Below are 25,836 nucleotides of genomic sequence, written 5' to 3'. Positions count from 1 at the left end.
TTCAGGAAAACTGAAATTAAAACAATGCATAGCTTCCAGGTTTAATAAACCAGCTGAAAAACTGTTTATTTTCAAAGTGAAGATCACAAATTACAAAGAGTGCAAGCATTTATTTAGGGCGCTTGAGTTGGCAGTGCTGGGTAGATATACATGGTACATAGTCATATTTACCACAAGAACTTAAAATGGAAATAAAAAGCAAAATAACTACCTTAAAATATAAATATATTCATATTTATGATTGTAAAAGCTTTTGCGTGTCCCATAAACAAACACACTGCAAATTCAACCACTAAAGTAAAGACATTTTCATTTATGTACGTATTTAATAATAAGGATTGCTATTTCTTAGATTATAATGGCCAACAGAGAAGGTTGGTTTGAAAAACAAAAACAGACAAACTAGTATTTCATTATTGCTTTTTGAACCCTATCATGTAAATGTTTTCGCTAATCACACAATAAAGTTGGACAATTTTCCTTTATAAATTCTACAGTGGTTAATTAAAAGAACAATGTGTTGTTGCTTTTTTGTAGGTGAGCAGTTAAGGTTATGTGCTGCAAGTAGGATCACTTATTTAAGAGAAAGACAGTTAACAAAAGGCAGATAGAGGACACAAACTGTAAAAAGGAAGATATTTATCTTGCAGTTTTGCTCAAAACTAAAAAATCCAAACTAAACAATTTTCATTCATGTTGAGTTCTCCTGTTCTCAAAAAGGTCTGAAGTAAATCTCTCTCTTCAAGAAGTATCTTGTGCCAGACACAAAAAAATAATCGTATTTTTATAAGAACCATAAAGAACTGAAAATCGAAACAGTAACTGAGCATCAGGCCGCTTTCAGAAGAGGTTTGCTTTCTTTTTCATGTCATTTCGTTTCCAAAGCGGAAGCCTGTCAAATTCCTGGATGTTCATTCCAAAGATTTCAAAGAAGGAATCTGGAGAGAGATGAAGCTGAAAACAAGAAACAGAACAGAATGAAAAAGATATAATAATGCAGAAAGGCAATTGTTTTCCCTTTTAGGCTGAAATGAACCTACTGTAACAACAAAGGTTACACAATGTTTCCTAGAATGCTACCTCATGAGTGATATTATTTTATTTTTGTAATTACAACATCACATGTGCACATTTTTATCAAAAATAAATTATACAGCTTCAATTTTAAAAAACAGAAAAAGAAAAAGTTGCATTGGATTCAAATTTGGTTCTGTACCTCGAGTCTTGTCCTGTCAACATCTTTGGGAAGCTTTACTCTCCCTCGATTTGCAACAGTGAGCATTTCATAAGGGTACACCTAACAACACAAAACCACGACGAACATTTTTTTAATTCAAAAACATATGACGTTTTTTTTTTTTTTTTTTTTACTTGTAGCAACATTAAAAAAATGGATGAAAATAAATTAATTTAAGCCACATTATATGTTCAGTATGAGGTTCTACTAAGAAAGTGACAAAGAAATTAATTTTGTTGATAAAGTCAAAAGTTGAATTGCAAAACCAGACTTTGTTTTTTTCACACACACGTAGATATGTTATACTTGCTTTTGGATCCATCAAATTAGGCATAGACATTCCTCTCTCCATTTGTGTTAATGGAATCAATTCATCATGGGGAAGCTACACAACCAAACACATGCAGATATTGCAGCATTATTCTCTGCAAAAAGCCAACAAATTAAATTCAACCAAAATCATAAGTGTTAACTATAGAATTGTTAGTGTTTTTGTTGTCTCTTTTTTTAAATAATGTTTTGGATTTAATTTGACTTTTTAAAGGCCTTTTTCTTTTAGTTTCTGCTCACAAAATTGTATTTACAGAAAATGTAACAAAATAAATCATTTCTGAATCAAATAAATAGACACTAATACAGAAAACAGAACTGCGAGCAGACGTAAACCTAAAAATCCAGAACCATGCAGATGCAAGAAAAAAACCTTTCAAGCAAAAGATGCATGTACCCATAAATGTCAGTGGCTACATACCTTGAAGCCTAAGCAGGAAAGGAAAGAGTAATGCATGGAGAAATCTCATTAGTCACCAAATATAAACATTAAGAAATTGATAAATCAAAAAAGAAAGGTGTTTTTCAACTTACTGAATATTTCAGTGTTGCGGCTGAAGAAATCAGCTGATTGAGGCTTAAAACAAGAGAATTTATATGAGGACAGCTGTAAAGCGTAACATTTAAGAAGTTATTTTAAAAATGTGTTTATGCACTAATGAAACTAAAACAAAAAAAACTTTTTAAAACCTTTTTTGGTATTTTTGTGACAAATTAACAATTAATAAGGATTACTAGCTAAGTGGATTTGTACAAAATCTGGCAATGCTTCAAAATAAAAAGTCACATTCCAGAGCCCTAAATCAAATGTTGTTTGAATTTCCAGCTCTTACCAGACTTAGGAAGTTGTGACTGTATCTTGGCAAGGAGTTTGTTTGAGAAACAGATGGACTTGGATCTGTTTGGAAACAGAAAGAAAAGACTGGTCTAATATAAAAAAAAATACCCAAAAAGTTATTATTCATTTATTGATTTAGTCTTGGAAATGGTGCAGGAAACCGTTTACCTTGTTGCTTATAAATTGGAGGTCTTTTGTACATATCGAAGCCTTCATCTGCTGAAAAAAGAAACACAAATCTAACATTAGCTGGGAGCATTGCATTCTGGGATGAATTATTATTATTATTATTTCTTTTAAAAGCTTCGATCTCTGAAAATGCTGTTTTTTTCCCGTGACACCGAATCTGACAAATACTGAATTCTGCACTCAGGAAAAGCATCAAAGCTCTTTGATCTGTTAGTGTTTCATAAGTGATGTTGACTTCCAGTGACAACACATGCTAGCAACTCCTGGTCAGAGCTTATCATGTCTCATCCAAACAAGGAAAATGACGCACAGCTATAAATAAACAAGGCCGCAGAGGAATGCGGGAGTGAACTGAATACATCAGTCAATACAAAAACAGGAGAAGACTTAGTGAATTCCTTAAAATAAAAGAAGGTTAAAAGGGAAAAATGTTCTTCAGCCAGCTGTAGGAGTCTGTTAAACCTGCTGTCTTCTGAAGTTTGAACAACAGAGGGCAGAAAGGTTCCAGGGGAGGAAAACAGATGACCTGTCCTTTTCTATTCAGCAGTGCTGTGATTGTCAACATGTTATCAGCAGATTTGCAGCATCTCTGTTATTAGTGTGTTAAGACTGATGAAAACAGAGCAGGAAAGCTGCAGGATTGTGCTTACCTGTAGTTTTAGAGGGAAAGTGGTGACCTAAAGGAGGAGTTGGGGAGTTTTGTCCCCGGAGTAAAGGAGGAGAAAGCACTATGCGTTTTCATTCCAAAACGGTGAGGGAAGGAGAAAGAGGTGATGTGGAGGAAGAAGGTAAAAAAGGAAAGGTGTGATCGAGCACAATCTTTGGTATTTGAGGTCAGTTTTTCTCCTCACCTGGTCGGTGGAAGTGCTGTGGTGATCTGGAAAGAGTGGGAGTGTAGCTGTGGTGAAAGTGGGGCGTCTGACCTCCAAAAGATCCATTCCCTTTCCCTGTTCTCGCTTCAAAGCGCTCCTTCAAAGATTCAAAACAGAGTAAAAATCTGCGAATGAAGCAGAATTTGAGTGAGGAAGTGAGCAGAAGAGGACATTTACCTCTGCTGTTTTAGAGATGCTTTCCCGAGACTAAACAAGCAGACAGCAAAAGAAAAAGAAAAACATTTAGAGAACCAAAAAGGGAGTATAACATTAACATGACAGTATTGTAATCGCAGGAGACTTCAGGTGAAAGACTTGTTACACAAAAACAACAATTAGTTCAGATTAACTTAACATTAAGACAGTAAACAAATTTTCACAAAAAGTCAGACCTCAGAAACGAAAAGTTTGGTATCTGGAGGCACTTTTGGCAAATCATTGTCTTTTCAAACATGAAAATAATCAGTTCAGTAAAACAGCAACAAAAATGACATGTCAGTGAAAGCACCACGTTACCTCTGCAGGGCTTTGTCTGTCCTGTTTCGTTTCCTTTTTGTCGAAAGTATCGGATCTGTTGTTCACTGACTTATAAGATATCATATCAGGATGCTCTATATCAAATATAGCCTTGACTCTGGGAATTGCTGCTAAGTCTCTGTAATCAATGACCTCATTGTCTACTTTGGCCTAAAGGAGGAAAGAGGAGGATATAGGGTTGGGGAGCAGGGCACAGAGGACAGGAGACAGAATGGATTTAGGTGTAGGAGAAAACATAAAAAGGTTCTATATGACATCACGGAAGGAATAAATAAAACTTTAATCCTATAAGACGACAGTTGTCTTTGGCACACAGGGTGACCAGATTTGCTCGGTTCTATTCAAAGATCTATCTTTGTGAACTCAAATGCTTTTAGCTCGCATTCAAAGAAGTTTGAAAAGGCTTAAAGTTTATTCTCTTTCATAAACCAGCAGAGGAGGCGAGGATGCTAACAAGCTGGGTGCAAGGAAGGACACTAAAAGTAAATATTGTTTTTTCCAATTAATTTAAAATCTTTAAGCATTTTGACAAAATAAACTGAGAAAATGTCATTTTTTGCAGTTATAATAAACTGAAACAACATTTTCTCTCACTAATCTAATTCCGATCAGTCAAGGTGACAAAAAACAAACATTAAAAACACTGAAGAAATAAGGATTTTGACTCTGGCTTTTTGTTTACGGTCAAAAATTACTATCATGTGAAAGTGACTTGTCCATGCGACTCCCCTGTGGGAATAAAGGCATACAGTTGAAACTTGTGGTGGCAATTGAGCTAGATGTGTCGAACAGACAGGTGGAGGCAGGCTTACGCAGATGGTTCGACCTGGACTTCCTGGAGTGCACGAACCCGGCCTGGAGCAGGAGCTTTCAGAGGAAGACCTGTTGGGCTGAAAAACAGTACACAGCATCAGCTTAGCAGACATCTTTTTACATCGTCTAGCTGAAAGGCCGAACCAGGTTTCCTTTTAGCACTGAAGCACTCAGTATTTTAATAGATTAAAGCCTTTTCTTGTTGCACAATGGGATCAGACAACCAGAAAATGTTGAAAATCATACAACATAAACATTTTCTTGTGTTAAAAGTAAAGATTGACACAAATTTGCATGCAGCAACAAAGTTTATTCACTAACTACTACTGACTGAAACTTCTGTCAATTTTGTGAGAAAATAGGCTCTACAGGAAGCAGGGCTTTCGTCAGCACAGACTGAGTTTTAGTGTAAAACCAGGTCAATCTGCACATAAAACAAGCAAAAAACACAGCAGCCGGCTCAATCTCTATATCCACCAGTCTATAGAGGCTCACAATAAAAACCTTCAGTTCACGAGGAGGGAAAAAGAAATCTAGCAAGGGTGTTTTTGGTCTGCTGGCCTAGGAAGGAGGAAAGTGTGTGGCAGCACATTACCATCTTGTAAAAAATAAATCCTGGTATACATTTTGTGGTTTTGATGTTTTAAGTAGTTTTGAGGCTTTACCCGAAAAACGTCATTTCTGCAGCCGTCCTTGCAATGCGGGTGCCAAATAGTTGATCCTGTAAAAGCAGAGACCTTTGTCAGCTCTGATGTGGACATGCTTCGCTGTCTCTGGCACTTGTACAAATATAACAAATAAGTTCATGTCAAACTGACCTAATAGAAACATTTCTTCTCCCTCCGTGAAAACGTCACCACATCGGCTGCATCTTGCACAGCTGGGGTGAAAGTTTCTGTCCCCGGCCTTCAATGGAAGTAGACAGAAAGAAGGTTGAAGACAGTTTTATCAACAGACTGATTCCGTTTTTGGGAAAAGTCGTTGTAGATTTGTCCACAGTTAGATTTAAATCGGTAAAAAGCAAAAATATACATATTCGTAAAATAAAAAATATATAAAATAGAATTGATTAATTATGTTTGACATTTTTATTCAAGATTAAAGTTCGATTTCAGCAGCTGTTTCATTTGAATTGACTTGGAGTTTATAAAGTTTGTATTTTTTTTTTAAATTTATTTCATTCATTCTTGTTTCAAAAACATTAGACTGTCATAAAGTTATCCTGCTATTTTAATTTGGTTTTGAAACTCCAGACACATATTTTCCTTGCTCTGCAGTAACTATCAGCATCCTTTGTATCCCTGGTTTGGCATATAGCCCATCAACAACTCGCCATCCCCTTTTGTCCTGGGCAAGTTTTTTCTTGCTGCCTCCCGGTGAGACAGGTCTGCCTGATGACAGCCTCCAGGTCCCATCTTCACCTGTTCATAGGTCTTCCTCATTCTTTCTTCTCCTGGGATTTCGGATCAGGGCCTGATGATGTGGAAGATACTCCATCTACTCCTCTCTGATCCACTCTTCCACTGGTGCATGGTTTGTTCTGTGTTGCTGATGGTATCAAGCTCATGGATCTTGAGGATTCTTCTCAGACTGGATTTGCTTAATGTCTGTAGTTTCTTGATGGTAGCTTTCTTTGTCCATGTTTCCGCTCTGTACAGCAGACTAGGTCTTGGAGTTGAGCAAGAGAGACTTGGAGGGTTGCCCTCGCTTTTCCATCGCAGGTATTCACTTCCAACTATCATGTCCACTTTTTAATATGCCAGACATTACTGAAGTTATTGTTAAAAATATCTACAGTTTCCATTTTTAACCTGTTTTATATTTAGAATAAAGACATTGACTTATTATCAGTAAAAAAAATAAAAAGATAAAACAGTGACAAACATCTTAGGTGAGCCTCACCTCAAGGACTTTTCCTGTTATGAACTTCTGGCATGCTTCACACTGCACCCCAAACTGAGAGTGGTAGTCTCTCTCGCAGTATGGAGCACCATCTCTGAAAGATTCATTCTTGGTCACTTTTAATTCCTAACTTTTGTGGTATTTTTGGAATTTTCAAAAAATACAATGGGACAAAAAATATTGAGTCAGCCACCAATTGTGAAAAATTTTCCCACTTAAAAAGATGAGAGAAGCCTGTGATTTTTAACCATAGGGATGCCTCAACTATGAGAGATAAAATGAGAAAAAAAACATTTTTATTTATTTATAAAGAATTTAATTGTAAATGATGGGGTAAAGTACCCGTAAGTATTCTCATTTTTTTAATTGAGAGAACTTGCACAATTGGTGGCTGACTTACTACTTTGTTTGCCCCACTGTAAGAAAATAAATAAAGATGACTATAAATATGAACACATGTAGATGAGGAACTGCCACTCACTTGCTGATGTATTCCCCACTCAGTCCCTTCCTGCAGGTTGTACACTTGAAGCAGCCAATATGCCATTGACCCCCCAGAGCTAACAGAGCCTGGCCATTCTTGATGTCTCTGCCACAGCCTGCACAGTCTGCAAAATGACACCACATAAGCCATTTTACTGTTTTTTCCATAGGATTTTCTTTTTTATCATGCATCTGAGTACAGTTCTGCAGAGAGATCCTCCTGCAGGCTTAATGAGTCTGAATCCTTTGTTGATCCCAGCTGGGTCTGTAATCTTTGGTTGAGCTGAGTTAATTCTGTACCTCCCTGTTGTAGTAAAGAGGGAAGTGAGCCAAAAGATTTACTCTGTCAACCTAAAAGAAATAATTGTAGGAATTCTCAAAAAGGACACACCAGGTGGTGAATAATCAGGTCTCTGCTTGAATTATTGGAAGCAGACAGAGTCAAGATATTGTTTGTTTTATTTAACTATAAAATATATCGTTTTTCTTTTTTTGTATCAGTTTTGCTTTTGAACTTGTGACATAGATGTTATTTAAGAGTCCAAGAATAAAAGTAAAATTAAAGCAGTGAGAAGTTCTGTGAAGCAGACATCACCCGCCCCTCACTCTCCCCTTCTGCCCCTGCCCCCTTAATCCGAGTTAGATGTGATAAATTCATTAAAAAAACAACACATTTTTCAAAAAAATTACTTTTCTATGTCCGTAGAAACCATTTTATTATTTGGGTGCCTGGGGGTGCCGAACAGGGGCGTCATTTTAAGAGGAATCAGTAGAAACAAACTTTTGGATTTTCTTGGCAACAGAGGTTTTAAGTAAACAATCCTAAAATGCTTATATTGTACGTCAAATAGTTTTATTCATCTTGAGCCAATGATTAAAATTACATTTTCACAATATTCTGATAAAAAATATGTGAGCAAAGGGAAAATGCCACTTTTTCAAGCTTGCAACTCTAAATCTGTTTAAATTCTACATTACAAACTTTAAAATTATTATTTTTATCAAGTAGCTTCCAATGATGATCGAGCTGTTGGGAGGCGATAGATTGAAATCCCTAGTAGGAGTTCAAATTTGTAGATAGTACTGAATTTTTTGTTTCTTTCTGAAAATTTAAGATGGTGGGCTCTCCCCAGGGTCAAAGGTCAACAAAACTTCAGTTGTGGTTTTAGTCTGATGCTGGCGGTGCCGGCGTGTGTATGAAATTTTGTGAAAATCGCTTGAACAAAAGTTTTCTTTTACCATATAATGCGAAAACATAAAAATTGCCAAAAAACGGCTACTTTTTTAGGTACATAGGTCCCATAATAATTTCAAAACTTCTTTGGGATATCCCCATCGCATGTGTTTTGGTTTCATTACCGGATTTTGAAGAGATTTTGGCCCCATTTTGGACGGTTACTCCTACTGTGATGCCAAAAATTCCTTTTCACCGGATACTAGAAGATCTGCAGAAACTGTTCTGATAGCTCAGGACTGCTGCTGGCCATAATGAACAGGTGGCCGTCCCACAATTGTTTGCAGGCCAGTTTTCAGTAGATTATCTCCACTCTGATTGGGACTCTAAGGGGTCATGGCATTTGTTTGGTGTCTTTTTTTTCTTCTTTATATCATTCTAGATAAAAAATTTATGTGAATGCACTTACAGCTGGGGTAGGTGATTTGATTTGGAGGAGATACAGGTTCAACGCAGCGCTGACAGAGGCAGTCTTTTCCCCTGAAGGTGACGCAGTCTCCGGCTGGAAAAGGCTGCCTGAGGAAACACAGTTACTAAACAAACTTCCATTTATATAAAAATGGCAGAAATGTCAGTGATTTAATTACTTGCAAATGCTGCACACAAAGCATGCTGGGTGATAGGTTTTTCCTAAGACAGTGACCATCTCGCCCTCCACAAATTCTCCGCAGTTATTGCACAGCGTGCCATGAAGCCGCTGGTAGTCCAGAGGGCAGAGGCACTCCCCGGTCTTCATGAAGAAGCCACTTTGGGCCAAGTCACAGCCACACACTGCAGAGATAATGGTTAGAACACCATGGGACAATGTGACACTAAAACACTATCTTTAAAGCTGAAGGCTAAGCTAAACAAGGATTGGGAATTAAGTTCAGGAGTTTTCTAGTAGACATTTTTATGAAAACACTGCCTTGTTTTATATTCAGCATGGGAGTAAGCCCATCATTTATTATGGGCTTGTGTTGCATTTAGTGTCAAAAAGAGAAGCGAATAAACATGCAAATGAATTTTAAATGTAAGCATGACGTTGCCAACAAAAGGGCTGGAAATGTAGAAGATGTTTAGGATAAAGACTATGGACACACTTAGAATTTTGAGTCCAAAAGTATCCAATGGTGGAAAACTTCCAGCGACAACTGGGATCCCCTACAGAACCAGAAGGTTCAGATCATAGCCAGGACACAACAAAAACAGTAACAGTACACAGCAGCACTTTGTGTTACTACCCGGTATGCAAAGTGGTAAATAAATACAGATTGATTTGATTTGAACAATAAAACATAAAATAAGTTTGCCATGGAATAAACTAACCTTAATTTGACCATAACTGTACTTTTCAATTGTTTTTTAATGCATTTTTTGTTCATTGTAAGTTTTAATTTTTAGTAGTTTTAGCTGAGTTAATTAAATGTGCGTAAATATTGTGAGATAGAACGGCTGAAATGTATATTACCCCACCTAGCCTTGCGTTATTGGTTCAGCTTCTGTCTAATTGTGTTGGAGCGTTCATACTGAACAGCAAGCTGACTAGCTCTTGACGTTCCTGTCACTAAAGCTTGTTTGGGGACATTTGATACGGTCAAACCTGCCCTGTCCTTCTGAGCCTGCCAAACACACGAAGACAGTTGTGTGTGGCTCTATTCCTGTCTCCACACTACTCCCAGTTAAATGTTTATCCGTAAAATCTCTTCCGTCAATCACAACAACATACTTTTTGGACTGTCTTCTTTAAATTTAAGTTACTTCTCCTGCTATAAAACTCCTTTCCTGAACGTCTCTTTGTTTTCTCTGTCCTGCAAACATCAGCATAATGTGGCGAGACAAAAACAACACTGGAGGCTTGTCGGAGCTGATTAGTAGGAACAACAGCATGATGAAGAAAATATGTAAACCAAGCAGAGAAGCCAAAAGAACCTGACAACAGCTCATTGTTGAGAATGTTTTCTAATACACTAAAACTAATGAATCACCAGAATCTTCTGAAAGAAAAGAATGATTGCGTAATAAAAGCTCACATGACTCGTCAGTTTAGCAAGCTTCATTTCATGGGTTGTTGTTTCCTCTGACATTTTGTTTTATACTCAATTTCAGAAAACATTTGTGATATTGGTGTTTTTATTATTATTATTTTTTAGTTCTGCTGAAGTACAGTACAATAATTATTCAGTCATCTTCTAAACCTGATCAGGATCACCTGGACAGCCTGGACAGTTCACCGGTCCATCGCAGGGCCACAGAGAGACACACAACCACAATCACACCTATGAGACAATTTAGTCACCCATTAGCTAACGGAGCATGTTTTTGGACTGTGGGAGGACGCCAATGAGTTCAAAGGAAACGCACTCCTCCATGATGAGAACATGCAACATCCAGTGGCGCCTCCAGAAATTTTTCATGGGGGTGGCCGGTAGGGGGCCACATTAAATCTTGGGGTGGCACACAAAAACCATGAGCTAAATTTTTTAAATTCATTCTACTAAACGTAGTAAAACAACCTTTAGAAAATCAACAGAAAGTTAAATGCCTACTGATTTTTTTCTAAAACATTAACTTATAGTTGATACTACTGTAAATTCTAGTAGATATCATTAGGCCAGTGTTTTTCAACCATTTTTGAGCCACAACACACTTTAACCTTAAAAGAAATCCCGCGGCAAACCAGCAAAAAAAGATGTAAAAAAATTTTTAGAAAAAAAGGAAAAACTCATAGTCTGTATTGATCTACAGTCCCTCTGCAATCTCACATGCATTTTTGTGATAATTGTGGCAGAAAAAGCTGATGTAATAAAAGTTAAGTGAAAAGATTCAAAAACTGTTTGATGTGTGTTCGTTGTTGTTACAAGACGTTAAGAGGATAGACTCATTGTGCGCTGAGACGCTGTCACTTTAACCCAATGCATCATGGGAGATGTAAACAGCCGCCAAACGCAAAAATAGCGTCTCTGAGCTTCATTGTTTTGTTCACTTTTCACGGTCTGATCCCGGATTCTGTGGAAAGCTACACCACTAAAGACGAGCTTTATCTGGTACTTTTCTTGGAACTGAGCGGCTTTATGAGCAGAATCAGAACAAGGAAGTGAAGACTTTAGCCACTTCTGATTGGTCAGACTGATGACATGTGATTAAGCTTCCTAGAATGATTGGTGGAGACAGTAAAAGGGGCGGGGCCTTTCAGAAAACAGTTAAAACTGCAGCTAAATCGGGGTACCCCCATTCTTATCAAAATGTTTTTAATAGAATCAAATAAACACAAAGAAAAAAGTATTTACGATCTTTCATATTCCTAATTTCAAAGTGTTTTATCAGGGGCTGTTTGGATGAACACAGAGCTGAAATCCTGGAGATGGAAAATGTTTTAGATCAGTTAATGACGGTAATTTCCCACGGCACACTGGTGCGCTGCGGCACACTGGTTGAAAAACACTGCATTAATTCTAACTTCACCAGTTGGTCCAGAAACAGGTGGAAGACTTTTTGCTGAGTTCTGCCTTGTTTCTCTGAGCAATGATGCTGACTGTCCCTCATCAGATGCCGTCTTCCTCATTCTCTTCTGTCATTCATGCTGGCTGTGGATCATGCTGCTCTTTCTCATCTTCCTACACCTCTGTTGCTCCCCTACCATCTCTTTCGCTCCTTCTGCTGTACTTTTCTTCTTAAAATAAGAATATATGTTGAATTTCTCTTCATTCTCTGAAAATTGACTTACACAAGCATCAACTATGACTATAGGTAACTATGTGGAAACAGGACAAAAACCCATCAAAATGTTGTGGTAACACAACAACCAGTGCTTAAATAGTGCCATAAAAATGAGAGGCGCGTGTGACAGGGCCATACTTTTTTACATATTAATAAAAAGTAATGGCACATCCACCACCGCTGATGATGTGCCGTATTTGCACCAAGTATTTGCGCAAAATACAGATCAGGTGATCTAAAGTACAGTAAAGAGATTGTTAAAAGACACCACTGAAAATATTTAACAGGCATGAAAAGAAATGTCGTGTTTTGGGAGGTGTGATGGTGTGCGCGTGTGAGTGCGTGCGCGCGCATGTGTGTGTGCGTGCGTGCAGAAACTGGTGCTCGCGCGATGCAGGAAGAGAGGGGGGAGAGCGCGTGTGAGTGTGTGGAGCGCATACACACGCGGTCAGTCGCCGTTTTGGACTTAAGGAAACAGTACTAAAGAAAGTTCACCTTTAGTAACTGATACTGGTTCTTTTGTCTAACCGGCCCGGAGGCTCTGGGGGTTCGAACGCGGAAATGAACCCTACGTCTTATACATCTTCTGCGTCCCACGGCTCGTCTTTAGATGTCTGCGCACTCAGAGGCAGCAGGGAGGGGAGGGGATGAGGGCCGGTTTAGGTGATCAGAGCGACTTGCCCGCTTGCTGGCTGTGCATTTGGGATGAAATGCACAACTGGTCCTATTATAGTGCTGCTTATAGTGGCTAGTGGGGTGGGGTGGCCACTGGGGTGGCCAGGTGTCGGAGAGGGGTGGCCGTGGCCACCCCTGGCCACCCCCTGGTGGCGCCACTGGCAACATCTAAACAACTAATTTGGTTCAAAGGATTTGAACCAGGGCCTGGTCACTGTGAGACCAACCAACTTATAAAAAAATTCTTAACATTGCCTGAATAACTTAAGTCAGTAAGGAAATGAAGACAGTCATTTTATATTCTTTTATTTTTTGAATGTTATCTTCTTCCAGTGGGCATAACGACTCACCTTTGCATGTGAAACACCTGATGTGGAAGTAGCTGCTCTGGACTCTCAGCACTTCTCCTTTGCATGAACCCCTGCATCTGAGACAGTGGACACCCTGTTTTTCTGCCATGGGACGGGGCTGACTGCCATCCTGAATGTGCAGAACTGCAGGGAAGAAAAATGTGAATGATAATTCACTACAGTGTTAGATCCCATGTTTTGCCTCTGACAGGGTTCAACTCTGAAAATAAACACGTTTTCTGTGTTTTTTCAAAAAGCCCTTTTTTTCTGTTTAAGCATGGTGTGAGTCAGTCAGTCAGGCCTCTAGCTGCACATGGTCACACATGCATGCCCACACGCATCCACAGAAAGATCCTTGGAACACAGGTGTTGTTTTGCTGAGCTTGGATTGACAAGCTAAATTATGCAAAACAATCCCAATCTTTGGGCAGTATAGTATGTGTGAGTGATGAACTAAAGTGAGGAGAATTGTACAATGAAGATATTGCCCAAATAATGGGATTTTTCTTTTTCTTGTCGATTCTCTCATCTGAGTACAGGCTTGTTAGTAGTTTTTCTGACCAAGCTCTGCAGAAACAGAATAGACTTTCTACCAGAACTAAAAAATGATGCTTTTTTTTTTTAAATAAAAATTCTAAATCAAAATTACATCTGTTGTAGTTTTTCTGTGTTTTCTTTAAGTCTGAAGTTTCTAAGGCAATAGATGGAAGATGTGAAACAACTCACTTGTAGACTCAACTATTTATCAGCTAACAAGCAAAATAGTTGGTTTTAAAGTGGGACAACAAAAAAGAAATTTATTCCTTAAACAAATAATTGATCAAAATAAAAATGTTGATGTGATGCAAAACTGGAGAAATTATTAGAACATATCCTCTACTGTATGAATGATGACAATACAGATTTTTTTTTCAGAATAAACCACTTCAAAATAAATCTCTCAAGATATTTATGGTACTCAGGTAATTAATAAACAAAAATCTATCTAGTGCATCTGAAAATTAGGCATACATATTCATTCTTTGCTACAGGTTAATGTATACTTAGAAACGTTAAAAAACCCCATAATTTTTCTCCATCAGAATGGTATTTATCCTCCTTTTTCCATGAACCGCTCATGTAATGCCAATCCCTCACAACAGTCCACCAGCTTTTACATTCTTCAGCATAATTTGTTTTAGCAGAAACAGACCAACGCATAATCTTTCAAAAGAGGTTCCAGTCTGAGAGAACTGTATCAAACTGAAAAAAATGTGGACAAAACAGCTCCTGAAGTTCTTGTCCTAATAATAATTTACGTATTTCATGTGAATACCGATACTTTTAATTCAAATACACCAACATTTGTTTCAGACTATAACAAAGGAAACTCTTAATTTATTCATGCCTTTTTTTTAATCATCCTCCTCTTTTGGGGGCAGATGATGCAGATGCCTGCACAATCTAATCACAGCATACTTGAAAAGTCCTCAGAAAGACCAGCAGCAGAGAGACGGAAAAGAATGCAGCTTGTTAGAAGCGCTCTGGCTGCTAGCGTATGGACACTCAGCATACAAATAGCCGCACAAACAGAGAAACATTATCTCGAAAGTTTCCATGCAGTCAAAAGATTAGAGAAGAAAACCTGTCTCACCAGCTTGAGATAGTGCTGCAGGAGGGCAACACGTGCAGACTTACAGCGTGTTTATGACCAAATACCTTAAACTGTAATGTTTTTTGACTGTCCTTCAACAAAAGCTGAATAAACCATGCTTAAGTGTGTCCCACATCACAAAAAGCACCGTCACTATGGTAACAAGTGAAGTGGGCAGTACAAACTAGATAATTGCAAGTCAATGCATCTGCTGTAATACAAAGATAGATTTGAATTGTGATGCAACAGCTAGTGATCCTCAATATGTGTTGCAATTTTTCTCAGAATAAACTAACTTTTTGTGGGGTATTACAAAACAAATAACACGTGTGATTTAGAGAAGGATTATGGTTATGGTTGTGGTTAACCCACCATCCTGATCAAAAGTCAAACAAATTATTTAAAACCTTTGTCCATCATAGGACAAAATTCTCAACCACACGGCATTTTTTTACACTGATGGTGACCGTTTTCATGAGAATGGCGAAACAGGCAGGAGGAGTCTTTAGAAAAATGTTTTCCTTGGCATCCAAACTCCGCTCTTCTCTTTCTTGGTCTCTCCCTGAATGTGAAGCTGATCGGGTGTTAGGTATTAACAAATGTTAGATTTAGCAAGACAGCAAATGGAGAGAAACCCAACACCTCCTTCATCCCACAGCCCTGCAGCTTTCTATAAAAATCTCTATCTCTGGGTGCATTCAAATAAGCTTGATTGAATCTATTTATACCTATTAGCTCAACGGTTTACTTTTAGATTAAAATCTATTTTTGTGGAAGTAAAAAGAAAAATTTTGTTCAAACTTTAATCACGTTTTTTTTGCAATGGTAAAATTTGAGCACGGAACATAGATTACTGTGGAGGAAGTCAAAACTTCTTAATAAACACCTTTTAAAGGGTATTTGATGAACATTAATAATTGGCAGACACTTTACGTGAAGAGATGGCAAAGGCAGTTTCCTGTTAAGTAAAACTGTATTTTTTTTTCATTTAAATGCCTCTAATTTTATTTTGAATGATAAAAAAAACAGAATGTTAAATAAAAAACATTTAAATCTAAAAATAACCAATCGTTTTGAGTGTGAGTACAACAATATTTGCAAACTCTCGAGGTCATCAAAATTTCAGACGTCAGAGTGCTGAGAGGCTTTTATTTTGGCAGCCCTTTGTTCCATTAAATAATAGGAAAGTATTTATGACGTTCCATGGTGGGATGTAGCTGTTACTGTTGTAACTCCACTCTCAGCAGCACATTGTGGTCTCTAAAGAAAACACATCTGTCTGTTGCCTATTTTTAAAATCCTTTCCTGGTTTTCTTCAAAGCATTCTACCTACTTGGCAAACAGAATTCTTGTCACTAACCTTTTGTTCTGGACTGTCTGTGACATTGGATCAAAGCTCAAAGTAAGTTAGAAAAAGATCCACTTAAAGGTTATGTCATACAGTTTCAATAACTCCCTTTCAGGAACTTTCAGTGCCAAGAGTTGAGAACCAACAGGTTCAAAAAGGCTAAATTAACAATTAAACACACAAAATGTCACATTCAGGATAGGTTTCCCTTCTAAAAGTTGGTTTAGTAAAAAGTAGTCAAAGACTGTCTACCTTTCTGTTTCATGTCTGCGGGTCTGTGTGTTGGAGTGCAGCGGATCAGAGTGAGGAGACGACCCAACTGGTGCTGCACCAAGAGAAAAGGGGTGGTCCGAAAACACAAAGGGGTCCGCGTGTTTGTGTGTGTATGTGTGGGTGATCGGGCTGTGAAATTCCCTGCAGCTTCTCATCTGTGGCCTCATCCACAGAGAGGAAAGAAAGCTGAGTGTGCCGCTGACATGTGCTAATTTAAAAAGCTGTGTAGTGGAGGAAAAAAACAACGTTTTTTTTAACACTGTTTGTTTTAATAACTCAAGTTATCTATAGTCAAATAAAAGTTTTTTCTCAGTGGTGCGGAGTCTATACTAAAAGTGAGACAGTGTACTTTAAATGTACTTTTATATACCATCTATATATTGTAAACTTAAAATGTTCCAGTTAGGCATGAAGAAATATCGTTAGTATACTTCCTACACGACATGTTATATAGTGTACTTGCTTATATTTAAGTACAATTGATAAAATAAACTTCAAGTGTACTTTGCAGAAAATATGCTTTTTAAAAAATCTGACAATCCTTTATGAATGCTTACAGATAGATTGTGATGAGTGCATATCAAGTATATTAGTGTTAATCTAATGTAGAATATTTTAAAGTAATTCAACTGAGAGAAATAACATTTTTTAACTGCTTAGCTTCTCAAAGGCGATATTCACCTGACAGCTCTGCAGGAATTCCTGCCAGCTTTTCACACAGGATGTAGTCTTCTGGATTGATGAAGGGCAGCTGCTCCATCATGGACTGCTTCGGAATCAGGTAAAGAACCTCCGCAAGCTCCCCATCTTCAATGATGGACATGCGTCTCACAGAGTTCTTCCTCTTCACCCGGTCCAAAACCACCATGTCATTGCTTTGGCTGGATCCACAGATCTTCCCCAAGTTGTTGAGGTTCAGAAGAGACGGCCTGTTCATCCTGTAGAGACTCGCACTTCGGACTACAAACTGACTCTGAGGTAGAAATCATGCAGCAGAGCCAAGCAAGCTGAAGTTCTTTTGGATGCCAGGTGTTAAGCTGCTCTCTGACTCTGTGTGTCCTATCACAAGCCCTCTAAGAAGATTAGGTGAGGTGTATTTTTAGGGTTCATCTTCATGGCAAACGCAGGATCTAAATTCCTGGCCGTCTTGCTCAGGTATCCCTCTGTCCACAGCGCCAGTGAGTCTAACATGTGATTTCCATTGCAGTAAACAATTGATTGGGAAAGTTTAAGAAGATTATGACCAACCCTGGTATTGGATGATCAAGATATGTATGGATTTAAGAATATTACTTAAAGCTTTGGTCCACTGTGTCTGCAAAAGTCATTCAATTTGATCAGTGCTTGGATTAGAACAGGGACATCTGGGCAAAAAAGTAGAAAACATCAGAATAAACCGGTCGGCTTTGTGCTTTGAACAGACTACATCATACTTAGGCAGAGAATTGGGGAGAAAAGCCAGAGGCCATTCTAAGTACAACATAAGTCATGGCGCTTAAGAAAATAAAGACTGCAGCATTGTTGAAGGGCAGACTGGACTTAGATAAAATTATAAAACTCTAATTGAAGTGCTGTGTCATGCCACATTTTCTACAAAAATACACTTAAGGTTGCTCAGAAAGAAAAAGAAAAGCTCTGCTTCTTATAAAAGTAAAAATAATTTATGTAATAAAATACAGAAAAAATTGTTTTTTTCATTTCAACAAATCCCTTCTTTTAGAGGTTGATCCAGAAAGAAAGTCGTATTTAGTCATATACTGACGCACAATTAAAGAAGACTAAATAGCAGACACATTTAGTAGTAGTAGTAGTTGTAGCGACTAAACCAAACAGTTACTGAGAGGCTGACGCTGGGTGGGTCCGGGTTTTGAATGACGCGCTCAAAAACCATAGAGCATAACGAAGTTTGTATTTTTGTAGTTTTTAATAATGGAAAATGAAGGTAATTAAATTCACTTGTAATATTATGATCAAAAATAGAAAAAACAAGGAATCAAGGGAAAAGCACAAAAGCGTATGTAGCGCAAAAAGCATATGAAGCATGAAGCGGTCAACAAAAAAATACTGCAACCCAGCTCACCCCCCCTTCCATCTTACACAGGGAAAAAACCACATGTGAGTTATAGTCAATTAATGTCACCGCCCACAACCATGTGACCCACCAGCTGATTACCTACACAATTACCTATAATCCAAAAACAAATCTATATTCATTTAACATAAGAAAGACCACACTTGATTCATGGCACCTACAGTAGTAGTATAAGTATAATCAAAAAGGATATAAATCTAAAAGATCCTAGACATTTTAAAGCTATTTGAAGGAAATTGAAAAACAGCAGCTGCCAATTGCTTTTTGATGCCAAAATAAGCAATTCTTTGCTGCAATTGTGTAAGGGGCTCCACCTAGTGGCTGATTAACACCCACAAACACACAAGTACCTCGTTTTCAGTGAAATTTAGTACTTGAACAATTTTTGAATTAAAATACACAAAGAAGTGTCTTCTTCATACCGAATTATTGCCTTTTTCACAAATAAAAAGATTTCTTAAATTTTACGCTCAATCTTGACTTTTAGTCCGTTGAACATTTTTCTTTAACCAGACCCCTACTGGAGAGAAAAATATGACAGGAGAAAAATATAAAATGAAGCAGAGCTTGCAAAATCTTCTAAATAAAATATACAAATACCTAATTCATTTTTTTATTTTTGAAGATTCATAGAAACAAAATCACATGAAATACATGCATTCATATTTGACTGGCAGTAAAAATTGAGCCGGAAGTTCAATTCAAGTAAACAAACCTCATTCTTTCACTAAGGTGTAAAATAAGTCATGAATCGTGATAAAATGGAAGAGCAAAACTCAATAGTTTTCTCTTTACTGGCATTCAGAAAAATAACAATAAAAAAAAAAACTGAACAACATGACTTTTTTAAATTCCTCTTCTGTTTGCTGTGAATGCATGCCACACTTTTTCAGAGCAACGCAAACAAAATTTGACCCTAGGAAAGTATTGATACTTTCCAACACACACACTTTGAAGGAGGTCCTGATAATGCATCTGTGTCCTTTTGGATCATTTAGAAACATTTACTGAACACTTAGTGATAATTTCAGGATGTGCATGTAGAATTCAAACACAAACGAAATTAAGAGAATTGACTGAATGCAATTCAGAGAGGTAAACCAGCAACGACAAGATTTCATAACCAACACTTTGTGATGAAGCAAACAGGCGCCTGAACAGACTAAAAAAAAAGAAAACAAAAAACAAAAAGCCATTTCAAACACCTCAAGTGTTCAGAAATGAATAAAAACCAACTTATAGAGTTAACAGTTAAAATATGTGGACATTACTAAATAAAAATCACTTGCAAAACTCTTGAAAAAATATTTTTTGGGGAAAAAACAGCACATTATCCAGAATGTGAAGGTAGCTGCTAGACAAAAGTATTATACAATGAAGCACGGTGGTGGCAGTATCACAATTGTGGAAGCAATTTAGAAGCAAGAGGAAATACAGATTAACAAGCATATGGCGATATACTGTTTATATACATTTGTATAATGACATCTGCAGGTAAAAGTAACCCTTATCGTTTACAGGACAAAGTTCTTCCATTCCATCAAGCTTAACTTGTTCAGAGAACCTGAGAAGATTCAAAGCTTTACTAAACTCCTAAAAGGCTTCCACAACGTGCTGTCAACAGTCAAAACCAACGGAAAAAGGAGATTTTAAATCTTATTGGTTATTGTGAAAACTTTAATAATAACTAAAAGAAAAAAACAATTAAAATTTTGATTTACAAGAAATTTAAAAACCATATTTAGCCCAAAACCGGATATGAAACTATCTAAAAGTCTGATTTACCAATTAAAATCCCAAACCCACAAAAAGAGGTGCAACAGAAACATGCTTGTGCAAAATAGTGACCGTGTGCCACCTGTAAACATAAAAATCTTTTCAAAAAGTGTTAAACCATGATAAAGTGACTACATTGATAATATTATTTTAGTAAATCTGTAACTCGCATGTGAAGGGGTCTCCATAAAATCTGAGCACATATTATTTGCATTTTTGCTGGAGTTTATCATTGAAATGATAAAGAATGCCGACATCTTTTCAAAGTATTACCATAAATACCTTTCGAAAAGGCTGCTGGTTGTGTTCATGGAGCAAAATTCAGAAGAAAAAAAAAGACAATATAGAAAACATAATAATCAGATTGGATTTTAAGACTTAAGGCAAATTTTAAAAGGGATCAATTAAAAATCAACTTATGAATTGATAGAAGAATTGACAGCACCATCATCTTCATTTTGCTCTTCCTCTGCTTTGATGAGAGGCTCTCGTTCAGAGTTCCTCTCTTCCTGCTGTGACCTCTTGGTGGTTTTGTTCAAAGTTCCTCCCTATAGGAAACGAGAAAACCGGTCAGCACGAAAACAATATATTCAGTGGGATTAAACGAAGGACAACTTGACGTTTCAGACCTGTTTGTAATCAACGATGTTGAGCAGCACAGAGGTCACGATGCAGCTGACGGTATTAGCCAGCATGAAGATCATCATCCTCCTCCAGCGCCACAGTGGGATCCTCGCTTCACTGTATCAAAAGGAAAAACAGACAACTCAAGCTTTAACTGTAGAACAAACTCACCTTCAGGAAACTTTTGATCACCTGGTTTGAGTTCCCAATATTTGTCCCACAACAAGGTTAGACAACCCGATGCCAACCATCTGTATGGAGGTGGCCAGGCCCATGGCTGTCCCCAGAGTGGCCTGAGGTACAACAAGGGGGATGGAAGGCCACATGCTAGCCTGGAGCAGACAGGAAAGGTGTCATAAGACAGACATGATGGGAAAATTTGTATTAAATAAGATTTACTTTGATTGTTTTGGGGTTAAACTTACAAATAAATGCTTAACAATCACAAAACTTTATAATATTAAGTTTGACTTTAAATAAAATAAGTGCAATACCTCCTGCCACCTTTAGTAGTTACATCAAAAACAGAAATTTTTGCATATTTATGTTCACTGTAATGATTCAAAACAACCTACAGCAGCAAAGGAATATGTAACCCCTAGCCATATGGTAGAAACCAGAGGAGGGACGAAGGTGAAGGCCAGGAGTCCAAACACAGGCAGTGTGAGGACGGCACAGGTCAGCGCGAAGATCCCGCGCAGGCCCACATAGTCCTTCAACACACAGGGTTAAAACAGTTCAGCGCACTCATGCAGCAAACCCTCTGGGTAGATATAGGTGGATGCGGGATAGCAACAAAAATACCTACAATAAGTATGCCCACACTGGCCGAGAGGACCAGAGAGCTGTCGTAAACCGCTCCCGCCACGTACGCCGCCTCCTTCTGACTGTAGTTCCCATATTTATCCTGAATGAATTTACTGGACAGGCAGAAGAAGCATGTCAAATGCGTTGGTAAATAGAAAATCGGAAATAAATATGGTAGACTTAAATTAAAAAATAAAAACCATCAATGTAATAGGTCTTAAAGACCCACTCCGTTCATCTTTAGAGTTATTTTCAAAGCGTCCCCAATGGTTTTTTGTTGTTAGGATTATACTGTTTTTAGCCAAAATCAAAAAAAACTGTCGTTTTCTAGGACTTAGTTTCTGCAGAGTGGAAAGAGTTCATCAAAAATTCTCAGAGTTGTGGACAAGACTGTTGTGGCAAAGCAACACAGCACCTCTTTCCCTCCAATCAGAATAATGCCGCAATATCATGTTAAAAACACCAAAAAACACAATTTTCATTGTGTTTTTTCACCTTTATTAAAGGACTAAAGAACTTTACAACTCCCATTCACAGTCACATATAATGCTATGTTCACAACTGGCTCGGAAACACATATTTGAGCAACCCCGTCCACTGAGAAGTCCAAGTAAACGCGTATAAATGCGTTCAAAACTCTTACTTTCACACAGGCTAAAACCAGTCAGTTTTCGGGACGCACGTACAAAACGTAGTGTTGAAAGTTAAAACCAGTTGACTTTTGACCAGTCAGGGATTTTGATTTAGTAGTGACGCACGGGTAGCGTCCTTTTCAAACACAGAAGTGCCAAATGTTTGAAAATTGGTCATACTGAAAAAATTATCAAATGCAGTTTTCTATCAAATCAGAGCTGTAAAGAAAAAAGCCCGGAGAGAAATTAGCGAGAATTGTACAGCTTTAACATTTCACACCAAGCTTCCAGTCCAGTGTGAACACCATGTGCTAAAAGAGCGTTCCAGAATGCGTGCTTTGGACGTTCTTGAACGCGCCACACATGCCTGCTGTGCGTGTAGCTTGAAGCAAAGGCATGGCTGGGTTCAAGTAGAATGGGAACTGAGCTAGTGACCTCCCGATTAGAGGTTGACCGTTCCACCTCTGTGCCGCCTGACACTCACCTGGCATCTGCGATAAAGGGGAAGATGCCATTGTAAAAAAACATGATGGTGAGAACCAACAGCCAATATCTCAGAGACAGAAGCTTGACATCCTGAATTCGCTGTAAAAAACAAACAAACAAGGAAGTAGCAGGTAAATAAAAACCAAACAGAAGGCACAACAAATCAAAAACTATTTCATTTGATTCCAAGAATATCTGGCCATACCACTTTTCGAGATGCCTCCTGCATTGTTCCCTCTAGACCCAGCTGCTTCATTCCCACCTTGTCCATAGCGCTCACTATTATAGCAGAGCTGAAACCCAAAACACACAAAAGAGCTCCTAGAAAACACAAAGACACCATGTTACATGTTTTTGGGAGAAACCGCTGCTAAATTGATGAATGTTTCAATCCATTTTTTAAACCTACCACCCCACAGGGTCCACTCCATCCCAAATTTATCCTCAAACTTCTCAGTGAGAAAGAAGTTCAGGACTGACCCCAGGCGAGAAAAGGCCAGAGTCAGGCCGAAGGCCAGAGCCAGCTCCTTCCCTTTGAACCAAAAGGCCGTGATGCGGTTCTGAACAACTGAGGAAGAAGAAGAGCAGAGGGGAGGCTAGGAGCATTTGAGATGGCGTGACTCTTATGGGTACTTACTGGTCAGAGATCCATTCCCTGATCCAAACAGCAGACGGCCAGTGAGCATGATAGGAAGCAGGTAAGGGGTTCCTTTGAAGTGGGAACCCAGCGCAAAAAGGGAAGAGCCCAAAACACAGAGAAAAGAGAACAGAAACACCCCAACTGGAAATAAAAAAAACAAAAAAAAACAATGTCAACCTTTAAAGAAATAAAAAACAAAAAAATATTTGCAGACAGATGTAGACTTACAGCGATTTCCCAACTTATCAATCAGGAATCCTGCTAAAATCACAACTATTGCGTTCCTGGTGAAAGCAGAAACACAAATGAGGAAACTAACTTTTGATTGGTACACATGCAGATAAATCCGTTCAGCTTACGTCCAAGCATAAATGGCATAAAGAAGGTTGTATTGCTGAGGGGTCATCCCCAGTCCCGGCACACAGTCCACCGTTCCATTGATTACAGTCACGTTGGGGCAGGTGAGATTCTATCAGACAAAGACAGGCGACTGATAAATGCATCCAACCACAAACGCTGAACAGACTTTGGAATTCCAACAAAATAAACAAGAGCACTAAACGGGTCTCAAGATCAGTTTTTGATTGGTTTGCCTCTTCGTCTTTAAAGTCCAGCTCCAATCATCTTTTGATCCATCATAAAAACTTGTCCTTTATTTATGATTATACCGTTTTTGGCTTGAATGAAAAAACAAAAAAAGAAAACTATATTTTTCTAGGAGCTCTCCCGCTCTACAGTTTTGAGCCAGAAGCCAACACGGACGAGGAAAACAAAAACGTACATGGATCTAGTCTTCTGCAAGCGAATGCATCTGAATGGAGCGGAGCAGGGAGCTTGTGGCTTGCCGTAGTAGCTTCTATGTCACGCCTACAAGCTTCTTCCAATGGCGCTTTTGCTCCTGATCTGATTAACAGTGATTTAAATAAAGAAATACTCAGAAATGCCATTTTATGCTAAACTTTCTTTACGTCATCCACTATCAGACAAATGCCACAAGAACATGTTAAAAACACAATATAAACAAACACTACTTTCACTCGAGTTGAACTCACCCCTTGGAATTGATCCTGCAACACACTCGGCATGTCAAAGCAGAAGTAAGAGCCGAATGTCAGCAGGCAGTTAAAAAACAGCACAACAAAGCGATAATACGCTGGGGAAACAGCAAAAGTAAGATAATCAATAACAGGCAGAAAACAAAATAAAAGCACCATATATGCCTTTATTTTGAAATTAAACTTTAATAAAAGTCTCAAAACTTTAAAAGTACATATTTCGGGCACCCATTATTCATTTATGCACTCAGTTGAATGCAACCCTGCAGATTTGAAAAAAAAAAAAGAGATCCGGCTTAAGAAAACATTCTTCTTTATAAACAAATGCTAGATCTTTTTTATGAGATTCAATTGCAACAGCTGATCAGAAAAAAACAAAACAAAAAAACAATTGTCATAATTGACACATGTATACAATGAAAAACCAAATGAAGTAAACTTTTCACACTTAAGTCACATGAGGTCTTTCAAAACATAAAAATGCTGAGTTAGTCTCTCAGTGACCTACATTTTTGACTGAAAGGTACCACAGACGCTTGTTGTGCAGCTAAATAAAGATCAACCTATTTTTTTTTTAAAGAAATGGCTGTTATATACGTACCTTTCTCTGCCGGCTGCACCATTGTGAAATGAAATCCTTTCGTTAAAGGTTTAATGAATCTGTTAAATGCATAGAAAAACTGCTGTTGTTTATATGAGCGAGCAGACGGTGTCACTGGGTTAGCAGGATACGTTGGGGGGGGGGGGGGGGGGGCACTTCTCTTCTGAAAGCTCCGTCAGACAGATCTCTAAAGCACGCGGATGTGCTGCTGCTGTTGGATTCAAATGAAATAACACAGCACAGTTCTTTTAAAAATCTGCGCAAACCGGAAATGCTTTTTTTATAAAAACTTTACTAACACAGATTATTCCAAAGAGTTTTATCGCTAGAGGAGATACGCCCGCTTGGGAAGCCTGGCCGACGGTGGCGGAGCGTGACGCCATCTTGGTGTGGTCGCCGGCGCCCACATGACATTTCTATATGAAGGTAAAAATGCTCCAAAAAGAACGCACTTGTAAATTTGATTTGAGAACTTGTAATATAGAATGTGAAAACTTGTGCATCAAAAATCACAGTGACACACAGATGCAGATTTTTGATGCACAAGTTTTCACATTCTATATTTCAAGTTCTCACATCAAATTTACAAGTCTTTTTGGAGCATTTTTACCTTTATATTTCTATAGCCTTTTGGTGGCATCTACCGGTAAGTATTTTCTATATAATTTACATATATTTATGTTTGTATACATATCTATAAATATATAATA

The 25,836-nt window shown here is 38.0% G+C and overlaps 2 protein-coding genes across 10 annotated transcripts; both read right to left on the bottom strand.

Moving 5' to 3' along the window:
* Positions 1-33: 33 nt before the first annotated feature.
* Positions 34-17,460, bottom strand: LOC101162790 (actin-binding LIM protein 1). 8 transcript variants are annotated; one of them, XM_011488121.3, is made up of 21 exons: positions 17,095-17,459; positions 13,160-13,303; positions 9,023-9,206; positions 8,845-8,951; positions 7,200-7,326; positions 6,719-6,812; positions 5,635-5,722; positions 5,482-5,537; positions 5,312-5,377; positions 4,816-4,893; positions 3,983-4,153; positions 3,644-3,673; positions 3,446-3,563; positions 3,245-3,322; positions 2,574-2,621; positions 2,401-2,465; positions 2,102-2,144; positions 1,989-1,996; positions 1,548-1,622; positions 1,217-1,297; positions 34-954 (listed from the first exon to the last, which is right to left on the bottom strand). In XM_011488121.3, the coding sequence occupies exons 1-21, from the start codon at positions 17,348-17,350 to the stop codon at positions 841-843; spliced, it is 2,031 nt and encodes a 676-aa protein (XP_011486423.2). In that variant the 5' UTR covers positions 17,351-17,459; the 3' UTR covers positions 34-840. The 8 variants fall into 8 exon arrangements, with proteins under 8 accessions (XP_011486423.2, XP_011486422.2, XP_011486424.2 ...); XM_011488120.3 differs by having other exon boundaries at positions 2,574-2,624; positions 17,095-17,457; XM_011488122.3 differs by having other exon boundaries at positions 2,574-2,624; positions 5,321-5,377; positions 17,095-17,457.
* A 1,644-nt stretch (positions 17,461-19,104) lies between these two features.
* On the bottom strand, positions 19,105-25,258 carry LOC101162558 (major facilitator superfamily domain-containing protein 1). 2 transcript variants are annotated; one of them, XM_023949138.1, is made up of 13 exons: positions 25,127-25,258; positions 24,523-24,623; positions 23,830-23,939; positions 23,699-23,754; positions 23,468-23,611; positions 23,240-23,398; positions 23,036-23,151; positions 22,829-22,929; positions 21,714-21,825; positions 21,481-21,618; positions 21,098-21,237; positions 20,911-21,022; positions 19,105-20,829 (listed from the first exon to the last, which is right to left on the bottom strand). In XM_023949138.1, the coding sequence occupies exons 1-13, from the start codon at positions 25,146-25,148 to the stop codon at positions 20,698-20,700; spliced, it is 1,443 nt and encodes a 480-aa protein (XP_023804906.1). In that variant the 5' UTR covers positions 25,149-25,258; the 3' UTR covers positions 19,105-20,697. The 2 variants fall into 2 exon arrangements, with proteins under 2 accessions (XP_023804906.1, XP_023804907.1); XM_023949139.1 differs by having other exon boundaries at positions 24,523-24,537; positions 25,127-25,237.
* Between the last annotated feature and the right edge of the window lie 578 nt (positions 25,259-25,836).

Source organism: Oryzias latipes, chromosome 19 (genome assembly GCF_002234675.1).
Source record: "Oryzias latipes chromosome 19, ASM223467v1".
In the NCBI taxonomy this organism is placed as follows: Eukaryota; Metazoa; Chordata; class Actinopteri; order Beloniformes; family Adrianichthyidae; genus Oryzias; species Oryzias latipes.
Note: the sequence above shows the minus strand (reverse complement) of the source record. Positions and strands in the feature narration are given on the sequence as shown.